This window comes from Neomonachus schauinslandi, chromosome 14 (genome assembly GCF_002201575.2).
Source record: "Neomonachus schauinslandi chromosome 14, ASM220157v2, whole genome shotgun sequence".
NCBI lineage: Eukaryota > Metazoa > Chordata > Mammalia > Carnivora > Phocidae > Neomonachus > Neomonachus schauinslandi.
In genome coordinates this window covers 16,880,182-16,902,859 of record NC_058416.1, presented here as the reverse complement: position 1 = coordinate 16,902,859, position 22,678 = coordinate 16,880,182, and the positions used below count along the sequence as shown (strand labels likewise).

General features: G+C 46.8%; 1 protein-coding gene across 1 annotated transcript in view; it reads right to left on the bottom strand.

Moving 5' to 3' along the window:
• Window positions 1-20,322, bottom strand: part of ALPK2 (alpha kinase 2) — a 104,100-nt gene extending 83,778 nt beyond the window's left edge. The window contains exons 1-3 of the mRNA XM_021686224.1: window positions 20,214-20,322; window positions 16,882-16,995; window positions 14,896-14,899 (exon numbers count right to left, since the gene is read on the bottom strand). Of these exons, the coding sequence (XP_021541899.1) occupies window positions 14,896-14,899; window positions 16,882-16,995; window positions 20,214-20,322 (227 nt within the window). The remainder of the gene's footprint in view (window positions 1-14,895; window positions 14,900-16,881; window positions 16,996-20,213) is intronic.
• Between the last annotated feature and the right edge of the window lie 2,356 nt (window positions 20,323-22,678).

Below are 22,678 nucleotides of genomic sequence, written 5' to 3'. Positions count from 1 at the left end.
GGAGGTACGGTCACCCACCAGGAATTGGGCAGGGCCCAGATCGGGGGGGATTTTCCACCCTGGACTGAGAAGTTTGGACCTTAGGCTTACTGGGAATCTCTGGGAATCTGATCAAAGCAGCCATTTAGGGAGGAATGGAAACCATGCTGTAAGATGCTCACGACACGTAGCAGGGTGAGGATGGAGGGCTCCTGCTCTCCCTACCTGACATGGCCTGTGGTCCCTGCTCCAGCAGGAACACCTCATTCTCCCATATGTCCTGTTGGACCTACCACAAGACATGCCCAGCCAGTGTGTGGGACTTGAGAAAGGGGAGAGAAATTGATGGCATAAGACTTCTCCTTCCCCAGGGGAGCTGCCCGTTTTGCAGAGAGATAAGACTTTCAGGTGTTACACAGGGAGCAATATGCAATTTGCAAACTCTAGTGTCATTGAATCTCAAAAGGCACAATTGAGGCAGGGAGCGTTTCTGGTGCTAGGAGGGGAGAGGTCAGGGTGGCCTGGATCTTCAGACAACACGCCAGGAGCGTGGAACTTGAGCATAGTGGGAAGGATTAAATTTTGGCTGGTGGGGAGGTGGGGAGGGCATTCCTGATAGTAGTGTAGCAGAGCTGGAATGAGCAGGTCATGTGTAAGGGACAGTAAAAACATGAGCTGGTGGGGAGAGGGCCCGAAAGGACAGGAGCTGGGGACCGAAAGGCACAGAGTTCTCTCAGGAGCACGGCACACGAGTGAACGGCCGTGGGAATTCTACTTTTCCCCTTCCCCCGAGTGCAATTCTGAGCAGAGGGGAGAGGCAGTTTGCAAAGCACAGGGATTAAGGGACAGACTTAGCAGCAAGACTACCTGGGGCCACACACTGCCCATTCACTGTGTGACGTGGACAAGCTCCCAAAGTACAATAACTATACCTACCCCAGAGGATGACATGAGGACTGTGGGAGGTTATTCCTAGAAGTGCTTAAAGCAGGGCCCCGCACACAGGAAGCACTGAAGTAGTAGTTCTCAGCCCTGGCTGAACATTAGAGTCGCCCACCAGGAACCGGTATTCACCATTCACTACAATGGTGAATACAGGTCATTATGCACTCATCCAAAAGCATGGGCGGTGCAACACCAACAGTGAATCCTAATGTAAACCACGGACTTCGGGTGATAATGATGGCTCATGTAGGCCCACTGCTAGTAACAGCTCTATCACTCTGGTGGGGGATGTTGACTGTGAGGGAAGCCGTGCGTGGGGTGGGTCAAGGGCGGACATGGAAGCTGGGCTTTCTGCTCAGCTTTGCACTGGACCTGAAACTGCTCTAAAGAATGAAGTATTTAGGGCGCCTGGGTGGCTCAGTTGGTTAAGCGACTGCCTTCAGCTCAGGTCATGATCCTGGAGTCCCAGGATCGAGTCCCGCATCGGGCTCCCTGCTCAGCAGGGAGTCTGCTTCTCCCTCTGACCCTCCTCCCTCTCATGCTCTCTGTCTCTCATTCTCTCTCTCTCAAATAAATAAATAAAAATCTTAAAAAAAAAAAAGAATGAAGTATTTAAAAGGGGGAGAAATACCAGGGTCAGGGCTCTACCAAAAAAAGCAATTAAGCAGCATCTCAAGGGTGAAGGGCTTCACCATGGGTATTTTCTAAGCTTCCCAGGTGATTCTAAAGGATAGCCAGAGCTCAGAAGCACTGAGCTAAATGAATGTTAGCTCTTGTATGATCGTGAAGGAGGTAGGGGAGTTGGTAAATTGATGGAAGAGGAGGAATCTTTGCCTGGGCATGTATCAGGAGTGATTTTTGGCTTTCTTGTGGCACAAAAGTGCTAAGCTTTTGACAGCATTTTGAACCTCTGGGAGCAAAGCAGGCTGACCAGATATTCTTTAAATAAGAAATGAGCAAACTGACTTCAGAAAGGAAAAAAAAAAAAAAAAAAAAACCAACCCTGCAGCATTACTACCATCAGGCTTAGTTAATAGACAGCTGAAGCCTCTTATCAAAAGAAAACTCAAGGGTAGTTGGAAACAGTCCCTACCACGCACCCAGGCTAGCATAATGCCCAGAATGTGTCCAGAAATCTCAAGGTACATTGTGACCATAGAAAAACTCCTACATTAAATTGTAAATCCATCTTTGAAAGACATGGCATCTTGAGAACAGGACCGAGAACAGGACACCCCTAGACACTGGAGGACTCAGAGCTCATTTATAAAAGCAAGTTAGCTTAGAATCCAGAACGACCAGTACTGCTAACTCATCAAACACCCAGCACGCCCAAAATCAAACTCTGGAATTTCCTATCCAAACCTACTTCTTGTCTCAAAAAAAAAAAAAAAAAATTGTCATTCGTTCTACTAATCATTCATGGGGCACACTTCAGAGTCCCATTTTTCATTCCCCTTCTGCATCCAATCCAGTAGGAACTCTCGGCAGATGGATCCAGAACCTGGCAGCTTCTTTTTTTTTTTTTTTTAAGATTTTATTTATTTATTTGAGAGAGAGAATGAGACAGAGAGAGAGAGAGCATGAGATGGGGGAGGGTCAGAGGGAGAAGCAGACTCCCCGCTGAGCAGGGAGCCCGATGCGGGACTCGATCCCGGGACTCCAGGATCATGACCTGAGCCGAAGGCAGTCGCTTAACCAACTGAGCCACCCAGGCGCCCCAACCTGGCAGCTTCTTGCCACCTGATCCAGGACCACCCTGGATTGGGCCACTTCCTCCCTTGTCTGGATCGTGGCATTGCTGCTTGCGGGTCTTCCTCGCTCTGCCCTGTGTCCTCTGCAGCAGCCACGGTGACCTTGCATGCCCCCACCTCCAGCTTCCTTCTGCCCCTGCTCGTCCCTCTGAAGAGAACACTCTGCCCCAGAATAATCCCACCACTGTCCCACTCTTACCTCCCCCACCTGTGCTCATGGCATCTCAACAGAGACAGCTTCCTTCTGAGACTCCTTCCTTTCCCTGCCCTCCTTTACTCTTTGTCACCTGACACCACTGGCTTTGCTGGTGTGACTAACGTGTGACTCCTTCTCTATCCCTGTCCCATGAGATTAGGACTTCACTGTGCTCCCTTACAGGGTCTCTAGGGTCTTGAATGGCTCTGGCATACAGGAGGCCCTCCATTAATCCTGATTTTTGAAGGCAATCCTCATGATCACTTCTCTTTGAGTTATACACGAGCACACATGTTAGTAGGTCTTGTTCTGGAAGACGGCTCTGGTAGAGGGAAATGCAGTGAGTAATGTAATAGGACCCGAGGGTACTGGGAGACAGAATTTTTGGCTTCTAATCCTGGCTTTGTTCCTACCCAGTTGTTAAGAACTTGGATGAGGCCCATGATCTCTCTGGGCCTTGGGTGATCTCTAAAGTAAAAATCAACTGGGCTTGACCAATTAAATCAGCCTTTCTTAAATGTTGGACCTGAGTGTCAGTATTTTTTAAAGAGTTCTTCACATGTAACAGAGAGCCAGGAGCAGGATAGTCCTTAGAGCTGGGCTTCCTGTGTGTCACTGGGCACAGGAATCCCCCCGGGACCTTGTTCAATTGCAGAATCCAATTGGCAGGGGAGGGGCCTGGGACTCAGGCAGTCTAACGAGCCCCAGGGGCTGCAGCTGCTGTTGCTGCTCCAAAATCAACTTTGAAGGGCAAGGTCTTAGAGTCACTTCCAGCTCCAGGACTCCAGTGTTTCTAAAGGGTGAAAGTCCCTTTATTAAATTCTCAGAAAAATATCTGCCGTCACTTGACTCACTGCTCAATTTAAGCTGAGTTCCCAGTAAATGCCTGACAAGCTGCCCCCACAAGCAGCTCTCTGGGTGTTGGAGCTAGTTTTGCCTTTTTAGAAAACCAACCACTGCACCCAGGTGTGGGGGGCGGGGGGGTTGCACAAAACCAGACCCAAGAACTTCTCTCTCAAAAGCAGCCTGGGAGGCCTGCGGTCAGAGAAGAAACCGTCACAGTTTGATGGCTTCTCTTTGTCTGCTGCTCTGACAGAGCCTTGGTGCTTGCTCTGTCCCTCTCTGTCATTCTTCTGGGCCATCTCACTGTGCCTCTGCCTCGTTCCCATCTCCTGGGACCCTGTGTGTGAGCAAGGGTGGCCCCTGGCAGCGGTAGGAAAGCAGGGAGCCACAAGGCACCTGGGAGGAGCAGGCTCAGGTTGTAGGAAAGCTGATCTAGGCTGATGAGGAGGAAGAATCCTCACCCTACTGGCGTGGCAACCCAGGGAATGGGAAATGACAAGGACAGAGAGGGGGCAGCCACATAAAGATCAGAAGCTCAGACTCCCTGGAGATCAAATGGCCCCAGGGTCTCTTGACATAGTGGCCTGCTCCTACAGCTCCTGCCGGGGAGAGGCCTTTTATAATTACTTCCTGTCTTCACAATCCCCTTAGACTGCATAGTCTCTAAAGTAATAGTCTGCTGACCACCAAGAAGCCACAGTAATTCAAATCAGGTCCCCACATTCATGGGGAGGAACCATGGAATGGTTCTGCAGGGGAGGAAAAAGTTTCCTCAACCCTGTCAGGGTCCTTGAATGGGTCTGAAAATTAAAAGACAAGGACAGACTAGCAGGAGAAAAGCATACACATTTTATTTAATTTTTGCACATACAAGGTAGTCTTCACAAGAGAATGAAGACCCGAAGAAGTGACAAGAGCGGAAAGCTTTTATACCTTTTAGACAAAGAAACAATAAGTCTGTGAAGAATTGATAAGACAAAGGGGTTTGGGCTAGAGGTAGCAAATGGTGAAGAAGTAAAGTAACTAGGAAGGTAAGAATGAGTGTGACAAGGTTGTTTGTGTACAGATCTGGCCCCAGATTCCCTGTCTCTGGTGATAAAAATGGCTTCCCTCCTCCTGGCACAGGAAATGTACCTTTCACATAGGATTTATGACCTGTTTCAGGGAAGCAGGGAAAGGATGGTTGGGGTGGGGGTGGGGGGCTCAGACCTTCCTCCTTCTGCCATTTTTAATAATTCCTTCAGTTTAAATTACTTAATATGCCAAGGTGCCATATTTTGAGGAAGGGTGCCTGAACCCTATCAGCATTTCCCCCTCTCTTGGCAAAACTGTGGAGAATATAACAAAAGTACCAAATGCATTATGTAATTTATCCCATAAATCCTTACTGAATGTCTGATGATAGCCAGACACTGAGCAGGCCCTGGAGGTACAGCAGGGAACACTGGACACATTTCTGTTCCCATGGAATTTACATCCCAGCTGGGGGATACTCACAATAAACACAAATACAAATAAATAAGCATCATGACTGGAAACAATCCAAGTGTCCATCCACAGGTGAATGGAATAACAAATTCTGGTAGATCCAAACAATGAAACACTGGAACACTGTTCCATGATTAAAGGAAGGAACCATCGACACACAAAAGGACACAGATGATTCTGAAGATAATTATGGGGAGTGAAAGAAGCCAGATACAAAAGAGTACATGCTCTATGATCTCATTTATATAAAATTCTAGAAAAGACAAACCTGTCTCCAGGGATAAAAGGCAGAGGGGTTGCCGTGTAAGATGGGTGGGAGAGAGGGGCAGAAGGGCTGGACTGCAAAGGGGCACTGAGAAATCGTTTGAGGGTGAGAGATACGTTCATCTTGATAGTGGTGATGGCTTCATGGGTGTATGCATGCATCAAAGCTTACCAAACTGAACGCTTTAAATGTGTGGTTCATTGTGTGTCAACTACACCTACACAAAGCTGTTAAATATATGTACACACACACACATTATGTCATGTGCTATGTGAAAAATAAAGATAAGAAAGGTAGGACATGCTGGGGGCAGGCGGTACTATGGGTGGCTGGTCAGAGAAGGCCTTAGTGATCCAGGTGAGTTGGAGCAGACACGAGAACTAGCCATGGGGCTACGTGGGGAGAGAACATCCGGGTAGAAGGAAGAGCAAGTGCAAAGGCCCTGTGGGAGCAAGCTGCTAGACCTCATTAACATCTTTGAGCTCTGAAATGGCGCAGAACTGAGTTAAAGCATTAAGATCGCCTGGGTGGCTCAGTCGGTTAAGCTTCTGCCTTTGGCTCAGGTCATGATCCAGGGGTCCAGGGATCAAGCCCCATGTCAGGCTCCCTGCTCAGTGAGGCATATGCTTCTCCTTCTCCCTCTGCCCCTGCTTGTGCTCCCCCTCATGCATACTCTCTCTCTCTGTCCCAAATAAATAAATAAATCTAAAAAAAAAAAAAGAATTGCCCCAAGCTTCACATACAGTCTTGCATCTGTCCTGACTACCCAAGTAGGGTCCGTGTCTTTAGCCTGAGCCTGGCTTCTTAACATCAGCTCTGGAAATCTGCACTAAGATTCTCATTCAAGAATTCAGAGATCAGTTTGATCCCTTTTTCTCTGAAATGGGCAGGCAGCCTGATTCCGCTTTCAAATTCTTATGACCAAGAATGACTGTGTCTAACAAAATACAGAAGCCCTCAGGGTAAAAAGAATTAACATTTACTAAGCATCTGGTAAGTGCCAGGCACTGTTCTAAAAACCTAATGTGTATTATCTCATTTAATCTTTACCCAATCTACCCAGCAAGGTACGTACTATTATTATTCCTACTTTACACATCTAGAAACTGAGGCAGGTAAGAGGATAAGCAACAGGCCCAATTAAGAGGTGGGGCCAAGATTTGACCCCAGGCAATAAGACTCTGGAGCCAGCCCTCATAAATATCCACATGTGGCCTCACAGCCTGTTGCAAATCCTTGATTCTTAACCAGTGGGCCCCTGCACACCCCCACTGGCCCGGTCCAGGCCTGTCCCTGTACATGGCTGGGAAAACCTCCACAGTTGGAGCGGTATTATGGACTGAATTGTGTCCCCCTAAAATTTCTATGTTGAAGTCCTAACCCCCAATGTGTTGGTATTTGCAGATGCAGCCTTTGGGAGGTAATTAGGGTTAGGTGAGGTCATGAGGGTAGGACCCTCATGATGGGATTAGTGCCCTGATGAGGAGAGACAGTAGAAAGCTTGCTCACTATATGAGGACACAGCAAGAAGGTCACTATATGCAAACCTGGAAGAGGGTTCTCACCACAACCCCACCATGCTAGTACCTTTATCTCAGACTCCAGCCTCCAGAACTGTGAGAAATTACTTTCTGTTGGTTAGGCCCCCTAGGGTGTGGTATTTTGAGCTGACTAATGCAGGTGGGGTCAGGTGGACCATGCCAGGTAGAAACCCCTCTCATAGGTCCAGCTCATTCTTGGGTTCAGCTGGGGCTCAGATGTGGCTTCGAGGGGGTATTGGGAGGATCCAGAGAGTTGGCCTTCCTCACCCATATGAGTGGGACTCAGGCTGAGGCCTGGGCTGATGTCTTAGGACCTGAGGGGTTGAGGTGCTGGGACTGGCCCAACCTTGTAGGACTCAGAAGAAGGGAGAGGGCAAACCAGGCAGTCAGAAGTGACGGAGTCTGGAGGCAGGCAGAGAGGAGGCTCAGGGTCCAAGGCTCACAAAGAACTAAAAGTAAGGGGAGGAGGTGGGTAGAGTCAGAGATACGAGAAGCTCCCAGGCATGATGGGACAAAGATAGAGGTAAATTTCATGGGAGGCCCTTGGCTGAGTGCATGAGAGGGAGAAAATAAGGCTGTGCTGGCCAGGACAAGGACACATGTTCCCAAACCAAATTTTGTTCTTAGTCCTGCCCCCCACCCCCCCGCAACCACCTGCCCTGCGCCCCTCCCTTCAGAGTTGGAGCAAAGCCCATCCTGGGCCTGATTTGGTTCCAGCTCTTCTCCCAAGGAGCTGTCTGCACTTGTCAAGTACCTTCTTTATGATCCTCACCTTTAAAACAGAGTCAAATGGTCGCTAGTACTAACGCCGTGATTTCTACAGCAGTGAGACTCCCCATCTTGTCAGTCATCAGAAGTGCTGGACCGAGATTCTGTGATTACAAATTAAAACTGAACCCCAGCTGGCCCAAAGCTTCCCGAATGGTCTACTCTAAGTCCTCAGAAGGTGGTGATGGAGTGGCATTTACAAAGACATTTAGCGCTCGTCCAATTTCCAGGGATTACTGCACCTTTCTCTGTCCCGACATCTTGGGAGGGGCTCCTGGATCAATCTGTCACCTGTTCCCAAACTAGCATTGATTTGCCCTGAGAGCCAGCACCACAGTGAGAGCAACGGCCCAAGTCCAGCCCCCAGGAAAAGATGAGTGTTCCATTTCATGGCTCCCATAACCATTCACTCCTCTGACACACTTACCTAACCAAAGTCAAAACCAGAATGGGAGGACAATGTGAATTCTCGGCACAGACCCATTACCCTGGGGACTAAATGGGAGTTTCTCGTCAGACCCTCAGGACTCATTCAAGAAATGCTCCAGGCATGGTCTGAGGAATGACTACAACACTGAATTCATTCAGGAGGAATGCCCACCTGGGCTCCGTGCCGGGAACACAGAGGCCTTGGGGTGCTGAAAGTTCTACCAGTCATCCTTAAGATTTGTTAGACCTACTTAAGCTCACAGGAACATGAAGTCCACAAAATGCTTTCCAACCCCAGATGAAATGCCTTATCCTGTCTTAGTCAAGACAGCAAGATTCAGTCATCTTTATTTCTACCCAATGGTTCCTTGATGAAACACATTAATTATATCTTACCCTCCAAGAGGGAAATAGCAGAGGGGAAATGCAGCCAAGCTATGCTACCTTTCCTACCTCCAAGTTGCGCTATTTTTAATCAGTTCCAAAATTATAGTTCCATGTGGGGACATGTTCAAATTGCATAAAGTAACTATTATTTACAGAGCATTCTAAATTCTTTGCACGTCTTGATTTAATCCCCATTCCAATCCCATAAGACAGTACTATCATTATCCCCATTTTGCAGATGAGAAAACTGAGTCTCAGAGAGGCTAAGTAACTTGCTGAAGATGATACAGTGTATAAGATCTGGGGTTTAAATCCAGACAACCCAGCTTCATATCCTTGCTCTAAATGGTGGAAATAATCTCCTGTCCTTTGTAAGTAAAGTTGATGGTGACAATTCTGTTAGCAGGACAGGTGCCTTGAAGTGTTTCGTGCAGGAATACAGATGTTTTAAACTGATTCTCCAATACTCATTTGCCCAGACTCATTCTCGACCAACAACTCATGGTTTTTAGATGTTTGGCAAGGAGTTTGGGTTTCCCTGGGTGATCTTGTCCAGCAAGCGGCCTCCAAAAACCAAAGTCTTCGACTCAGACAACAAGAACTTATAAACAACTCTTTGCTATAAACTGGAGTGGCTTCGAGAATATAACACAGTGTCCCAAAGCTCCTGGCATCTGTCTGTCCACCTAGATGTGAGGAATAACTAAAAAGTCTAAGACATCACTAAAATCACAGAGTCCACCATCTAAAAACCATCCAAACAGGGTTTCAGGTACAAACACGGATGAGAAAAACAGCTTCAACCTGGGTCTGTGTTCCAGCTCACCCTTTAAATGTCCACTTCTTTCCTGTCTTGGAAAATGTTCCACTGATTCTAACACTTTTCAAAACTATTCATATAAAAGTATCCTGGCTCTAAATACAACTACTATAAGCTAGGGCAGAGTGATTCAGAGTAGTTCTGGGACCACATAGCTTTCAGGGAATGGTCAATAAAATGGTATTAGTTACTAATACCTAATATTTGGTACATGCTTAATGCACACTTTGCTGACCATTCTGCATGAATGATCTCATTTAAATCATCACAAAAAATCGTTTATGAAGACACCAAAGCCCAGAGAAGTTAATTGACTTGCTCCAGGCCACACAGCTAATAAGTGGTAGAGCATGGCAACAGCAAAAGTGTGGACTTTGAGGAAGGACCCGGAGAATTTTGTCATCATTTACAAACACATGAGGCTGCGGGGATAAGAGATAAACAGAAATCCCAGTCCCTGCCCCTAGGAGCTGAACTTCCAACAAAAAGCTGAAGCGAGACTCGATCTCACAACCCTGAGGTCATGACCTGAGCCAAAATCAAAGGTCAGACGCTTAACCGACTGAGCCACCCAGGTGTCCCAGTCAGAGGGAGGTTTTTAAAAATGCAAACCTTCCCATGATCCTCTGCTGCCCCAAACTCCTTCCTAGTCTGGGCATCGTCTTTAGGACAAGTGTGCAAACCTCTTAGCTAGGACACATGGGTTCTGGGTCCAGCCCCAGCCTGGCCTCCCGGCTGTTCTCCAGTGCAGGCTGCTTGCCCCCCGGGCCCTGCCCATACCCCTGCCAGAGACTGAATGCACCCCAGTCATTCAGTCTGCCCTCGTGCCCTCGTGCCGTTGCTCATGCTTTTCTCATCTCAGGGGATGCGTGGTCCTTCCCTCCCTCCCATCCACCTTCTCCAGGCCCTTCAAGGCTTCATGCTGGCGGCACCTCTAAGAAAACTTCCCAGTACCTCCGCGCTGGCCCCTCACCTACCTCCACCCGGCAGAGTCTGACTTAACGGCCTTTACTCTGGTCTTCCAGGATGCTTTCTCTTCAGCTCCATCTTAATACATGCTTGGTGTGGTATAATAAAAATGAATACTCAGTCTTTGTCCAGGTTCCTGGCACATGGCCCCTAAAACCCTTGGAATCTCTGGAGTGATGTCCTTTGCATGGTAATGAGAACCCCTAGGTAGCTTCAGGAGGGGGCCTAGTCCCAGAAGGACCACGGCATGATTACAGGGTTGGAACCTCCAGCTCTACCCCCAGGCCTCCAGAGAGGGAGAGGAGCTGAAGACTGTTAATCACCAGTCATACCTACATAATGGAAGCCCCATAAAAACCCCTAAAGTCCTGGGTTCAGAAAGGGTCCAGGTTGGTGAATGTATCAAGGTTCTGGGAGAGTGGCATACCTGGAGAGGTCCCCAAGTGCTGCAGCCTTGACCCCACACCCTGCCCTACGTGTCGATTCTATTTAGCTGCTCCTGAATTGTACCCTTTATGACAAAATGATAATCGTAAGTCAAGTATTTTCCTTGAGTCCTGAGTTGTTCCGACAAATTATGGAACCTGAAGGAGGGAGAGGAGATTGTGGGAACCCTCTGACTTTGTAGCCAGTCAGACAGAAATGTGGATAATCTGGTGTCTGAAGTGGGGGTGGGGGGGCAATTTTGAGGGAGGGAGATCTTAAACCTACGGAATCGGATGCTCCCTCTGAATATCTGGTGTCAGAACTGAATGGAATTGTAAAACAGACAGCTGGTGTCAGAACTGGTTAGTATCAGGAAGAAAAACCCTGACTCATTCTGCTAATTGTCTTCTGATGTGTCTGCTTCCTCCGCTGGATTGTGAGATCACAGAAGACAGGGGCGAGACATTTTCTTACCACCCTGCATCCTCCTATCTCGGGCTGTGATGAGAACCGACAAAGTGCGCTTGATGCTTACAGAATAATGAATGGAATAAGAATGAAAACAATTATTCTACAGGCAAAAAGGAGACTTAGAAAGTTGCTTTCAAGTGGGATAAAGAGGCTTGCAAGTAGGTGATTTAAAAAGATTAATTAGGTAGGTGTTCAATGGATAGAGGGGATAGTAGATTACACAGTTTGCCATGAATTCCTCCCATCCACTTACGCATGCCCTATTGCAATGTGACTTCGCCACTCCACTCTTAAAGGGGTGGCATCTGCTTTCGTGCTGCTGAAATCTGGCCCAGTGTCTTGTTCTGACCAGAGGGATGTGTGGGGACTGGCATTACAGTGGAGCTCAAGAGGTTGTAGACTACTGGAGGATAGGAGCCCAGGTGGAGGAGAGCTGAGGTGGCCCAGCCGGCAGCCAGCATCAGTGGCCAGACCTGTTGGTGAAGCCATCTTGGACCTTCCAGACCAACCAATCCACCAACTGACTCAAGTGGTCAGAGGGAGCACTGAGTGAGCCAGGCCAAGCCAGCAGAGGAACCACAACCCGCCCACCAAACCATGAGAAATAATAAGCCACTGCTGTTTCAAGGCACTCTGTTTTGTGGCGGTTTATTACATAGCTTCTCAGCCTCAACACTACTGACATTGTAGACTGGATAGTTCTTTGTTGTGGGGATCGCCCCAGCCAATGTCCAATGTCCAGTAGCACCTTTAGCCTCTCCTCCCTGGATGCCAGGAGCATCCCTTTCCAGCTGTGACAATCAAAAGTATCTCCAGACATGGCCAGATGTCCCCTGGGAGCAAAAACACAAGTGACCCAGGAAACCTTCATATTGATTTTTCCTTCAAAGTCTTGAGGAATCAATATCCAGTTTGAAGCATAATTGGAAAAATGTTCCTTCCCCCCTGACCCATAGATGCCTCCCAGGTGGCCCAGATGAACCCAGCTGGTATTTGGGGAATCAGTACTACATTATCAGATAAGTTGGTCAGCCCTGAGTCAAGGTAGGCAAATGGCAGCACTTTTTTTTGCTAGAATGTTCAGATACACCACGTATTCGTTTCCTAGAGCTGCCAGAACACACTACTACAAAGAGGGTAGCAAGAAAATAACACAAATTTATTCTTGCACAGTTCTGGAGGCTAGAAGTCCCAAATCAAGGTGTTGGCAAGGCCGTGCTCCCTCTGAAGGCTCTAGGAAAGAATCTTCCCTTGCCCCTTCCTAGCTTCCAGTGGTAGGGGGCAGTCCTCAGCATTTCCTGGCTTGTAGCTAAATCCCTGTGGTCTCTGCCTGTCTTCACATGGCTATGTCCCCTCTGTGTCTGTTTTCTCCTTTTTATAAAAACACCATTTATTGAATTAAAACCCACGTTAATCCACCACAATCTCCCCTTCATTTAAATAATTACACCTGAAAACATCTTATTTCCAAATAAGGTCACATCCTGACATTCCAGGTGAACATGAATTTGGGTGGGGGGACACTATTCAATCTGTACACATCATGAGCAGACTGGCTCGTGGTGACTGTGCAGGCCTCCTGGCCTTCGTCCCCACCAGGTCCTCTGTAGGGCCGGGGCTGAGCTGACGAGAGACAGGAAGAGCAGCCTCACGCCTCCTTCTGATCCAGGTTTTCGGGGGCCCAGTCCACCCACCCTGCCTCCCCCTCACTTCTGCCTCTCTTGTAATCGGTGCTCAGCACGGTGGGACGCGATCATGACCACTAAGAGGCCTCCTTGCTGAGAAAAGGAGTGTGTCTCTCTAGGTGTGAGTTCCTGGACAGATTTTTATCTCTTGTTCAGCCGCCTTTCTTTACATTGTGTTCAGAAGAGACCACAATTCCTCGTTTGTGTACACGCTCTTTGCAACTTGCTTTCTATGAGGTAGAAAACGTCTAGTTGCATTTTCCTCCCCTCGTCCCAACCCCCACATCTTCTGGAAAAAAAAAAAAAAGTTTTGATGCTACAGGGCAAACCATGCTATTATTGATGTTGCTTGCCCTTGGAATGCTCTCCCGGCTTTCCACTCCTCCGCCTGCCAAGCACACTTGACCTGTGGTATGCAAAGGTCCCAACAGCGCTGATCAATCTCCTCGGAGCCATCTCACTTGTCCGAAGTACATGGTATGACAAGATTAGAGGGGCATAAGGAGGAGGACCCAGGGAGGATGGAGAAGGACCGTGCTAGGTAAGGAAAGAGGGAAGATCAGAAGGTCAACTAAGAAGCTCTCGACCCCAGAGCAGAATTGCAGATTAGGTCTATCAAACCAGGAAAAAACCCTTGGGAAACACAGGAATGGGAGCTTTTGAACATCTGAGAGTGAAGATGTAATGACCCAAAGACTAAACTCAGGGAGGTTAAAAATGAAAGTACTTTCCTTTGGGGGAACTATGAGTTAATCTGGTGGTTTATGGTGACCCAATGATGGCAAGAAAATTTGAGACTAATATTATAACGAACAACCAGTGTTTAATCTTTGAAAGGCATTGGCACAAAATACAATTCATTTGCCTAACCAGCATTTAACACACTGGTAAAAGTCAAACTACTTGGCAGGTGAGTATTTTAGGATGTAAAGAATTTTTCATCTTGGGGGCGCCTGGCTGGTTCAGTGGAAAGAGCATGTAACTCTTGATCTCGGGGTTGTGAGTTCGAGCCCCATGTTGGGTGTAGAGATTACTAAAATAAATAAATAAATAAATAAGAATTTTTCACCTTGGGCAATTACATTGGAATCACGTGGGGTCCAGATTGAATTAGTCAAGGTTGAAGGTCAAGCATTAAGGGGTTTTAAAAGTTCCCTGGGGGATGTTCATGGGCAGCAATGTTCAGAACTTTACGGGTGTAAAAAGTCAGAACTTTCAAAAGACCATTAGTACCCAGCACACTGACTACGAAGCAGAAAAATGCAACCACATCTATTATTGTATTGCCCCACCAATACTCCTTGCACCGTGACTGAATGCTTTTCCCAGTAAGTGGGCTACTTTTCCAAATGGCAAAACAGGAGTTTGGAAAGAGTACATTCTGTCATCTCAAGTCTTCAGTTGTTACCATAAACCAGTGCCCTGCTGGACTTCTAGGACAAGAATGAGGACTCCGTGCCCCATCCACAGCCCAAGTTCTCTTCCTAAGTTTCTCTTCCCATTTTAACCTGCCCACCTGCCCCTGGGCTTCATCATGGCCTTCTCATTCCTCCATCCCTTAGCTCCCTTACCCCACAAACACTGGTTTTGCTTACATTTCTGGTCCTGTATTAACAGCAAATAACATAAATAACAAACCTCAATTCTTAAACGGCATTCCATCAGTAAAAGAACACTCGTTAAGTCTCTCTTCTGGCTAAAAAGGTGAGTATAATGTTTTAGCTTAGTGTGAGACCAAAATTAATCAATCAAGAAATATGGACTGAGAGCTCAGAGGGACAAAGGCAAGAGTGGAAAACACATGAAGAAGTACAGTATGTAGATACTCAAGGATCTTACCATCTAGACCAGGGATTGACAAACTAGAGCCCACAGACCGAATCTGGCCCCCTACCTGTTTCTGTAAATAAAGTTTTATTGGAACACAACCATGCTTAAAAAAAAAAAACACAAAACATATTGTCTATGGCTGCTTTTACACTACGATGGTGGAGTTGAGTAGTTGTGACAGAGACCATTTGGCCTTCAAAGCCTAAAATATTTACTATCTGGCCCTTTATAGAAAAAGTTTGCCAATGCTGATCTAAATTAACATCATGTATATTTATGGTACATATAAAGCCATCCACCCACCTATCCTCTTAGTAAATATTTATGTTGCACTGTACTAGGCCCTAGGCGTCGCACTAGCGTGAAACAGAGAAGGTTCCTGCCCCCCTAGGAGGTCCACAGTCTACTGAACTGTCAATCCGAAGCAATAAAGAAGCACCAGAGGGGGGGCCTGTGCAAAAGGGCAGAGGATGTCTGAGGCTGGACAGAGCCGTGGTAACTAGAATTATTGTGAACCATAGAGATGGATTCTGAGTTGAACAGGATAAAGAGGAGGGAGGGGAAGGCCTGGGCCAAGTTGGATTGAAGAGGCAGGAAAGTCTACTCCATGGATGAGGTTCAGCAAGTGACAACTGGACTGGCTCCCAGGATACTGGGGAGTGAGGGGGAAAAGGGCAAGTGATTTGTTCACCACTTACCTTCTGTACTGGACTTGAGGTTTCATGAGGGCAGAGACAACACTTATGTTGTTCATTTCTAGCTCTAGCATTATGTAACATGCCTGCCATATAATAGTTGCTTGATGAATATTGTTTAAAGAATTAAATAGTAGATGGGGGAGCCTGGCTCTTCGTTTTGACTCAGGTCACTATCTCAGGGTCGTGAGATCAAACTCCGCATCGAGCTCCATGCTCAGTGCGGAGTCTGCTTGAGATTCTCTGCCTCTCCCTCTCCTTCTTCCCTTCCCTGCATTCGCTCTCTCTCTCTCTCTCATAAATAAATAAATAAAATCTTTTTTTAAAGGATTAAATAGTAGACAAATAAATGAATGTCTTGAATATCAGGTTAGATATTCTATAAGCCAGTTGAGTCAAGCATTTCAAGGATTCACAGATCATTCAGTGATAAAATGATCTCTGATCATACTTTGATACCAAAGAGTGGATAGGAAGATAAGAAAGCTAGTGTTTATTGAGCAACTACTACATAGCAAGAAACTTCAGAGGCATAAAATCATTTAATTCTCTCAGCAATCCTTTTATTTTGCAGATAAAGAAATTCAGTTTTGGAGAGGTTCAATAGCTGGCTACGGTCACACAGCCAGGAGATAGCAGAGCCAGAATTCAAACCCAAGTCTTACTTTGTCATTCTCAGATCCAAGGCTATCGGCACATGTGCATGCCTACCAATCATTTTCCTATCACGCTCTGCAGAGCTCAGGCTCCTCAGAGTCCCCGTAAGGAACATCATGACCAGTTCGGTAGCACTGGGGACCAAGAACACAGGCTCTCCACCCAGCTTCAACCAAAGCTGTTCTGTTTCTCTACTTCACGTGTGGAGCTTCCTGATTTCATCTGAAAAAATACTTCTTGGGGAAATGAAAAAGAATAGAAGCCACTGTACTGGACCATACTACTTCCTAAAATAAAGCCAGAAGGCATGGTTTCCAGCCTTCCACCATCACCACTGTGCTATGGGATCATGGCCAGCCACTCCTCCTTCCTTCCAGTGTTAACACAAGAAAGATTCGGTGACAGTGCCAAAACCCTGTTGCATTTCTTAACTTGCCAGAGAGAACAAGATTAAATGAAAAGCTCATTGAATGAACGAAAATGCCTGGACACCTTGAATACAATTCTAGATAAAGTTGTAATTCCATCAATGGCAGCAAATTAGAGGAGTGTGAACTATTTTCCAGATAGAGCTCAGCTGGACGCCTTGGCTGACGCCTGCTCATGGCATCTAACATTAGGATGCAAAAAGCGAACAGGAGCCAATCTTTTGGCCTTACCTGATAGCAACCAGCCCATGACAGAATGCAGGGACCTTTGCAAACCGTCCACAGAGATACATTTACTTACCGACAGAGATGTAGCACATGAATATACTGATTCTGGAAGAATTCGTAACTGGAAACAATGCCACACTCATTGATGGCGTGACCATTCTTATACCAAGTTACCTTTGGCTTGGGCTGACCTGATAATGAAGAAATAAGAATATTCTTATTACATTAAGTATTTTTAGAAAAGCAAATCCTAAAGCTACGAACAAGAATGGGTAATAAACACTAGGGATGAGCATGATAAAGTATGTCAAGTCAGGGAACTGGAAAATCTCCCTTTCCTTGATTCAAATGCATCATTCAATAAGCATGAGTGAGCACGCTATGTGCCTAAGATGGTGTGGTGCTGGGGTGAGGATGAGGCATACAAAATGAAAGATGCTCTCCCTAGTCCCAAGGAGCTATTAAGAAAAATTATCAAAAACTTGTATTGAGGCAAAAATGTGGATAGTATCTTCTTTCAATGTCACAGGGGGACAAAGGTCCATCTAAGAATTATCTAGGGGAATGTACTCTGTTTAATTCAATGATTACTACTGATTAAAATTCCCAGGTTTAGTGAAGTTACATGTACACTGGTAGATTTTTATCCAATGCAGAAGTAAATAATCTCTGCCTGGAAGAAAAAAAAAATAACTCTGTATGTCGTGGCTTATTGACCAGTGTTTTACCTGGGTCAGCAATCTTATCCTAACATTCTTTTATGAAATTGCCTATAAATACCTAATTCCTCAAATGTCCTCTGACCAGGATTTCCTACTTTCCAGTTCCCTCTTTACTCAAAGAATTGAACAAAAACCATTGAAGTGTTCATTTCATATTTGCATGGAAGTCCCTTGATCTTTGGAAAATTATACTTTGGCAGCGCTCAGCGTTGAGCCTATGTTACGGCACAGAAGAGGGAAGAACGAAGTAGAGGAACAAATGCTGTCTCCTGAGGATAAAAGAGTCTGGGGTGAGCGTCTCCCAGGCTGGGACTGTGCATACCTGAGGGAGGTCTCACGGGAACTGCCCTAAGCCTTCTCCCTCAGAAGGAGCTCATCCTGCCCTTGTGATGCTGATGGACTCATCTGGTGAAACCCCCAGGAATCCCATTCACCTCTTGGGATTTTCTACCCCTTGTGACAGGCGAAGGAAGGTTTCCAGTGTGTCGCAAGGAGCTTTCCCCCTAGCCTCCATATCATTGAAAACCTATCAAAATGTGCCATGTGTATAGGAGGAAAGCCCAGTATTGGGAAACAAGACACTTTCTAGATCCATCCTTCTTGTGTTTCTGTCTGATTTATCACAGGATATTTGGTGAGTAGCCCCAGAGACTACTAAGAGAAGAACTCCATGCGCTTCTGAGACCTGTACCATGGACAGGACCTGAGCGTGCTCAGAGCCCCTGCCTCCCTCTCTGTGTCTTGTCTGATTTGGAGTCTCCCAGCTAGGCTACCTCTATGCTAATACCATGAATGTGCTTGGTGGCAACTGTGGTTGTTACTCCTTGCCCCCTCCCTTTAGGTAGGTGCCTGACTAATCAGTCCCCAGAACCAGGAGCAGACAGATCTGCGTGCAAGGACGGATCCTTCTTTACGAGTGGCTTGGCTGAGTCCCTTCCAGGCAAATGACTAAACCACCAAAAATGAGCTTCCCTGAAAAACCATCAAGGAGGTTGCTGATCATAATTCATTTCTATTGGTTCTTATCAGCCTTGTGTCCCCCGTTCAGTCAGTTTTATTAGATTCCTTCTCAGGAAGCATCTAATTGCCCCCTTTTTTGTGTATAATTGACTCTTTTTTTTTTTTTTTAAGAAGGTCTATAGGGTCTCCTGGGTGGCTCAGTCAGTTAAGCGTCTACCTTTGGCTCAGGTCATGATCCCAGGGTCTTGGGATTGAGTCCCGCATCTGGCTCCCTGCTCAGTAGGGAGCCTGCTTCTCCCTCTGCCTGCCATTCCCCCTGCTTGTGCTCTCTCCCTCTCGCACACACACACAAATAAATAAAATCTTAAAAAAAAAAAAAAGGTATATAAAGTATGCATGCAGCTGGGCCTGGGGAACTCATTCTAATCACTTGGACCCCCACTTTTTTTATTCAGACTGATCAGGGCTAGTTGATGCCCCCAGTTTCTTAATGGCTGACTGGTTTTTTCCTTTTGTGCAGTATAGATCTGAATAATCAGCCAGAAATGAGACTTGCACAGGGAAGTGGTATCTTGTACCTTGTGGGTGGTTCTCTTTTCTCCCTCCACTTGCTGGAAACCTCACCCGAAAATCCTACCCTTGGTTTTTAAGCCTACCTGCAGGTCACATACTAAGAGCCACCTCCAGAATGTTTCACAAGCATCTGGCTAATATGTGTGGGGACTGGTGGCCAAGTTTAGGGTATGACCGAACACTGGGGCTTCCTGAGGAGCCACAGGGGCCTGAGTATGAAGGCTCAATGGTGGACTCGTGCATTCCCTCCTCTGAATGGCTGTGGACAAACACTGAGAAAGAGGGGGGGGCCTTGGCTCTGGCCTCGTAGAAGAGCCTGAGCACAGAGTTGCACACCCCAGCACCCAGACCAGAGATGAGATTTTATTACGACTTCGGCTAAGGAAGCCTGGCCATTTCAGAAGCTAGCTCTTTTCTTCTTCTTCTCTAGAAAAAGGGATCTCAAGGGAGAAGAGTTTTCTGTGAATCCTCAGGAAAGAGCACTGGTGCCTCTATATGTTTTTAAAGGTAGAGACATAATCCAAGAAAGAAAACAACCCACAAGGTGCAAGAGACCACTTCGCTACCCTATTATTTTGCTTCTACTATTTCCTTTTAATAACAAATCCTTCTTACCACTGGGGGTGCCTATTTGGGGTCAGGTCTGGGTTATGTACTCTCCAGTCCAGGGGGAGTTCCAGTCCCCTGCTTTTCTTCCACTGGGCACCCTCTGCCTTGGTTTTGACTTCTTTACTGCTGACTAGCCCACCTGAGGAACGCAAGCAGCCAGAGATGCATTTAACCAGTTTGGGGATATCAAGGAAAGAGTGATGGAAGATTTCAGTAAGTCATCTGAAGCAAAGTTATTCATGCCATTCCTGTGCACACAGGAAGTGAAGACTGTATTATTTGAAAAAAATAACAGGTGTGGGAGTCGCCTAACCAAGAACCACAATGTGAAGTGAAAAAGATCACTAAAATGTGTCCAGGAAGTTACTCGAAGAAATCCTCCAGAAAAAAAAAAAAAATCATCATAGAGGATTTAGTTGTTCAACTGGTCACTCAGACCAAGCTTCCCAGGTTCTTTCCACAAGTGATGTTTTAATAATGCCTTTGTGAGCCGAAAACCATGGTCCACAGGGAGATTTCAGAGGTAATTAGCGGCTGACGGTTACTAGATATTATGCAGTGAAGCGAAGTGTCTGACTTCTCAGGAACTTTCTGGGAAAGCAATGTCGATAGAAAACAAAGGGTGTGCCTCTGGGGTCCTCCTGAGTCTGTCATCCTTTCATGCCACGTGAATCTGAAAACCAAAAATCCCTGACATCACCACTGGTTCCGGGACTCCTCTGACTTTCCTGGTTCTGTCGGTGGCTCCTTGGGAGAGAAGGAGCCCAGCGCTGCCCCCTGGCTTAGAGAGGGCTGCGTCTCGGCACTTGGGCTGGTGGGCAGGTTTTCTCAGGACCAGATGCTTCATCGTGGGGGGCTGTCCTGTGCACTGTCGCGGGCTTAGCAGCAACACTGGCTGCCACCAGCACCCTCCCCCAAGTCGTGACCATTGAAAATGTCCGCAGACATTGCTAGTTTCCCTGGGGAGGGCAGCCCCAGTGGAGAACCAGGAATCCGAGTGGAGGGCAAGGCAGCTGGAGCCCAGACTGAGAGAGAGAATTGCCTAAGCCGATAGCCACTGCCATCTCTCCTTTCTCTTTCTTTCTTTCTGTCCTCCAAGTCTTTTCACTGGGCTCAAAAAAGGACATAGCCACACATGCCTCCAAAAAAAGACGAGTTGATGAAGTGCAAATGAATCTCCAGGAGGGAGGTATTTTGAAACTGGGAAAGTACTGTTCCTTTGGCTAGCATTCTTGAGCAAGCATGTACTCATCGATACGGGAAGGCATTTAACACTTGATTAGTCACCAGGTGTGTTATTTCATTTCATCTCTTTTAAATTCCCTGAATGGTTATTAACACCTCCTGCATCTCACGGATGAGGAAGCCTGAGGCTCAGAGAGAGGCGACAACTTGTTCAAGATCACGCAGCTCAAGGGGCTGCTGCCCTGGGGCACCCTTCAAGGTTGTGCTGGCTGACACTGTTAGCGTGCAAGGCGTCCCCGGAGCTGCACAACTCACGCAGCCCCAAGAAGGCAGGTCTGTCTGAATGCAGAGGACCCTTTCCGCTCTATCCTCCGCGTACAGTGCTAGCACCACTCTGGAGAGCCCCACGCTTGTAAATAACATTTCGCTCTATCCAAACGGGAGGTCCCCACGTCTCCTAACCTTGGTGAGCCGGTCTCATATGCCACAAAGCTCAGTAGGATACATTTAGCATGGACAGGGGAAGGGCCCTTAGACCTGCAAACGGTGATGCTGGGGATGCCAAGGGTCCTAAAGCAGGAGTGAGCTAAGCTCTTGGTGGAAGAGGCTGGATCTTAATGGTCACAACTGTGTTGTAGAAGAGGAAACCCCTTTCCCTATGGGTGGACAAGTTTCTTAACCGTTTAGGAATTGGTTCCAATTTGCAGGGCCAGGTTCAAGATGAAAATGAGGGGTTCCTTGTTCAAAAATGATTAAGCTATTTGAGATGGCAACAACAGAGCACTAAACTGAGCCCTGGGGCCCTTCTGGGCGTGGGGATCAGTGTGTGAGGCTCACATCGTGGGATCCTGAGGCTGGCCCTGCCGGGTAGACACAGCCCCAGGAACATTCTGCTCACGAATGTCCACTAGCTCTTCCTTCCCTTTGGTGCCTTTCCTGCAGCTTCTGATGTTCCCACAGCATTTCCTTAATCTCAAGGTGTTCTGTTTAGAAACAAGGTTATTCCTTGAAAACAAAAGAGCATTCCCAAACTGAAACACCCAAGCTCTCTGAATATCAGATAAACATATTTAGGAGAATACAATTCCTTCCTTTCCTCAGGAGGAGTGTGCAGGAAGCAACTTTGTGCTTTGACCTGAGGTTCAGCTAATGCACATAACAGGGAGAAAGTTGGAAAGCTGAAAAAGTAGTATGCTTGCATCAAAAAGGAAGACAACCACTTGGGTTTGGAACACAGCACAAGGACAAGGAGAGAAGCCTGATGAGCTGCAGGGATCTGGGATGGGGGTGGTGGTGGAAAGGGGGGGGATTGAGCCAGAGAGACTGAAGGGAGGATTGTAAGAATTTTTGTTCTGTGGTTGTTAATTGGATCCTCTCGACACTTGAATTTTAACACTCTTTAATAAAGACTTGAATTGCATTTCTGGTGGGTTTTGGTTATAGGGCATTTTAAATGCAGCTGTGCTGAGATTGGACCCCAATAGGTCCCTGGTCAACAGGTGTTATATTTAAAAGCATCATAAGCCCCTCTCGGTCTAGATGGTAAGTTAGTTGCACAGAACAGAAAGAAACTCCATCTGTAAAATGGCAAATAGACACCTCCAATCCAGATTATGTGATAAGTACGTTTGGTGGTTGATGGTTCCAGTTGGTATAAAAAGGCCAGATTTGACATGTATTACTATTTACTTAGCAATCACAGAAATGTCTAATGGAAATACTGCTCTCAACTAGGTTGAAAGAAGTCTCAAAAACAACTAACTCCAAAGGACAACGTTCATGGTAGCCACCTTGCGCAAGGATGATGATTAGAGAAGACATGGTG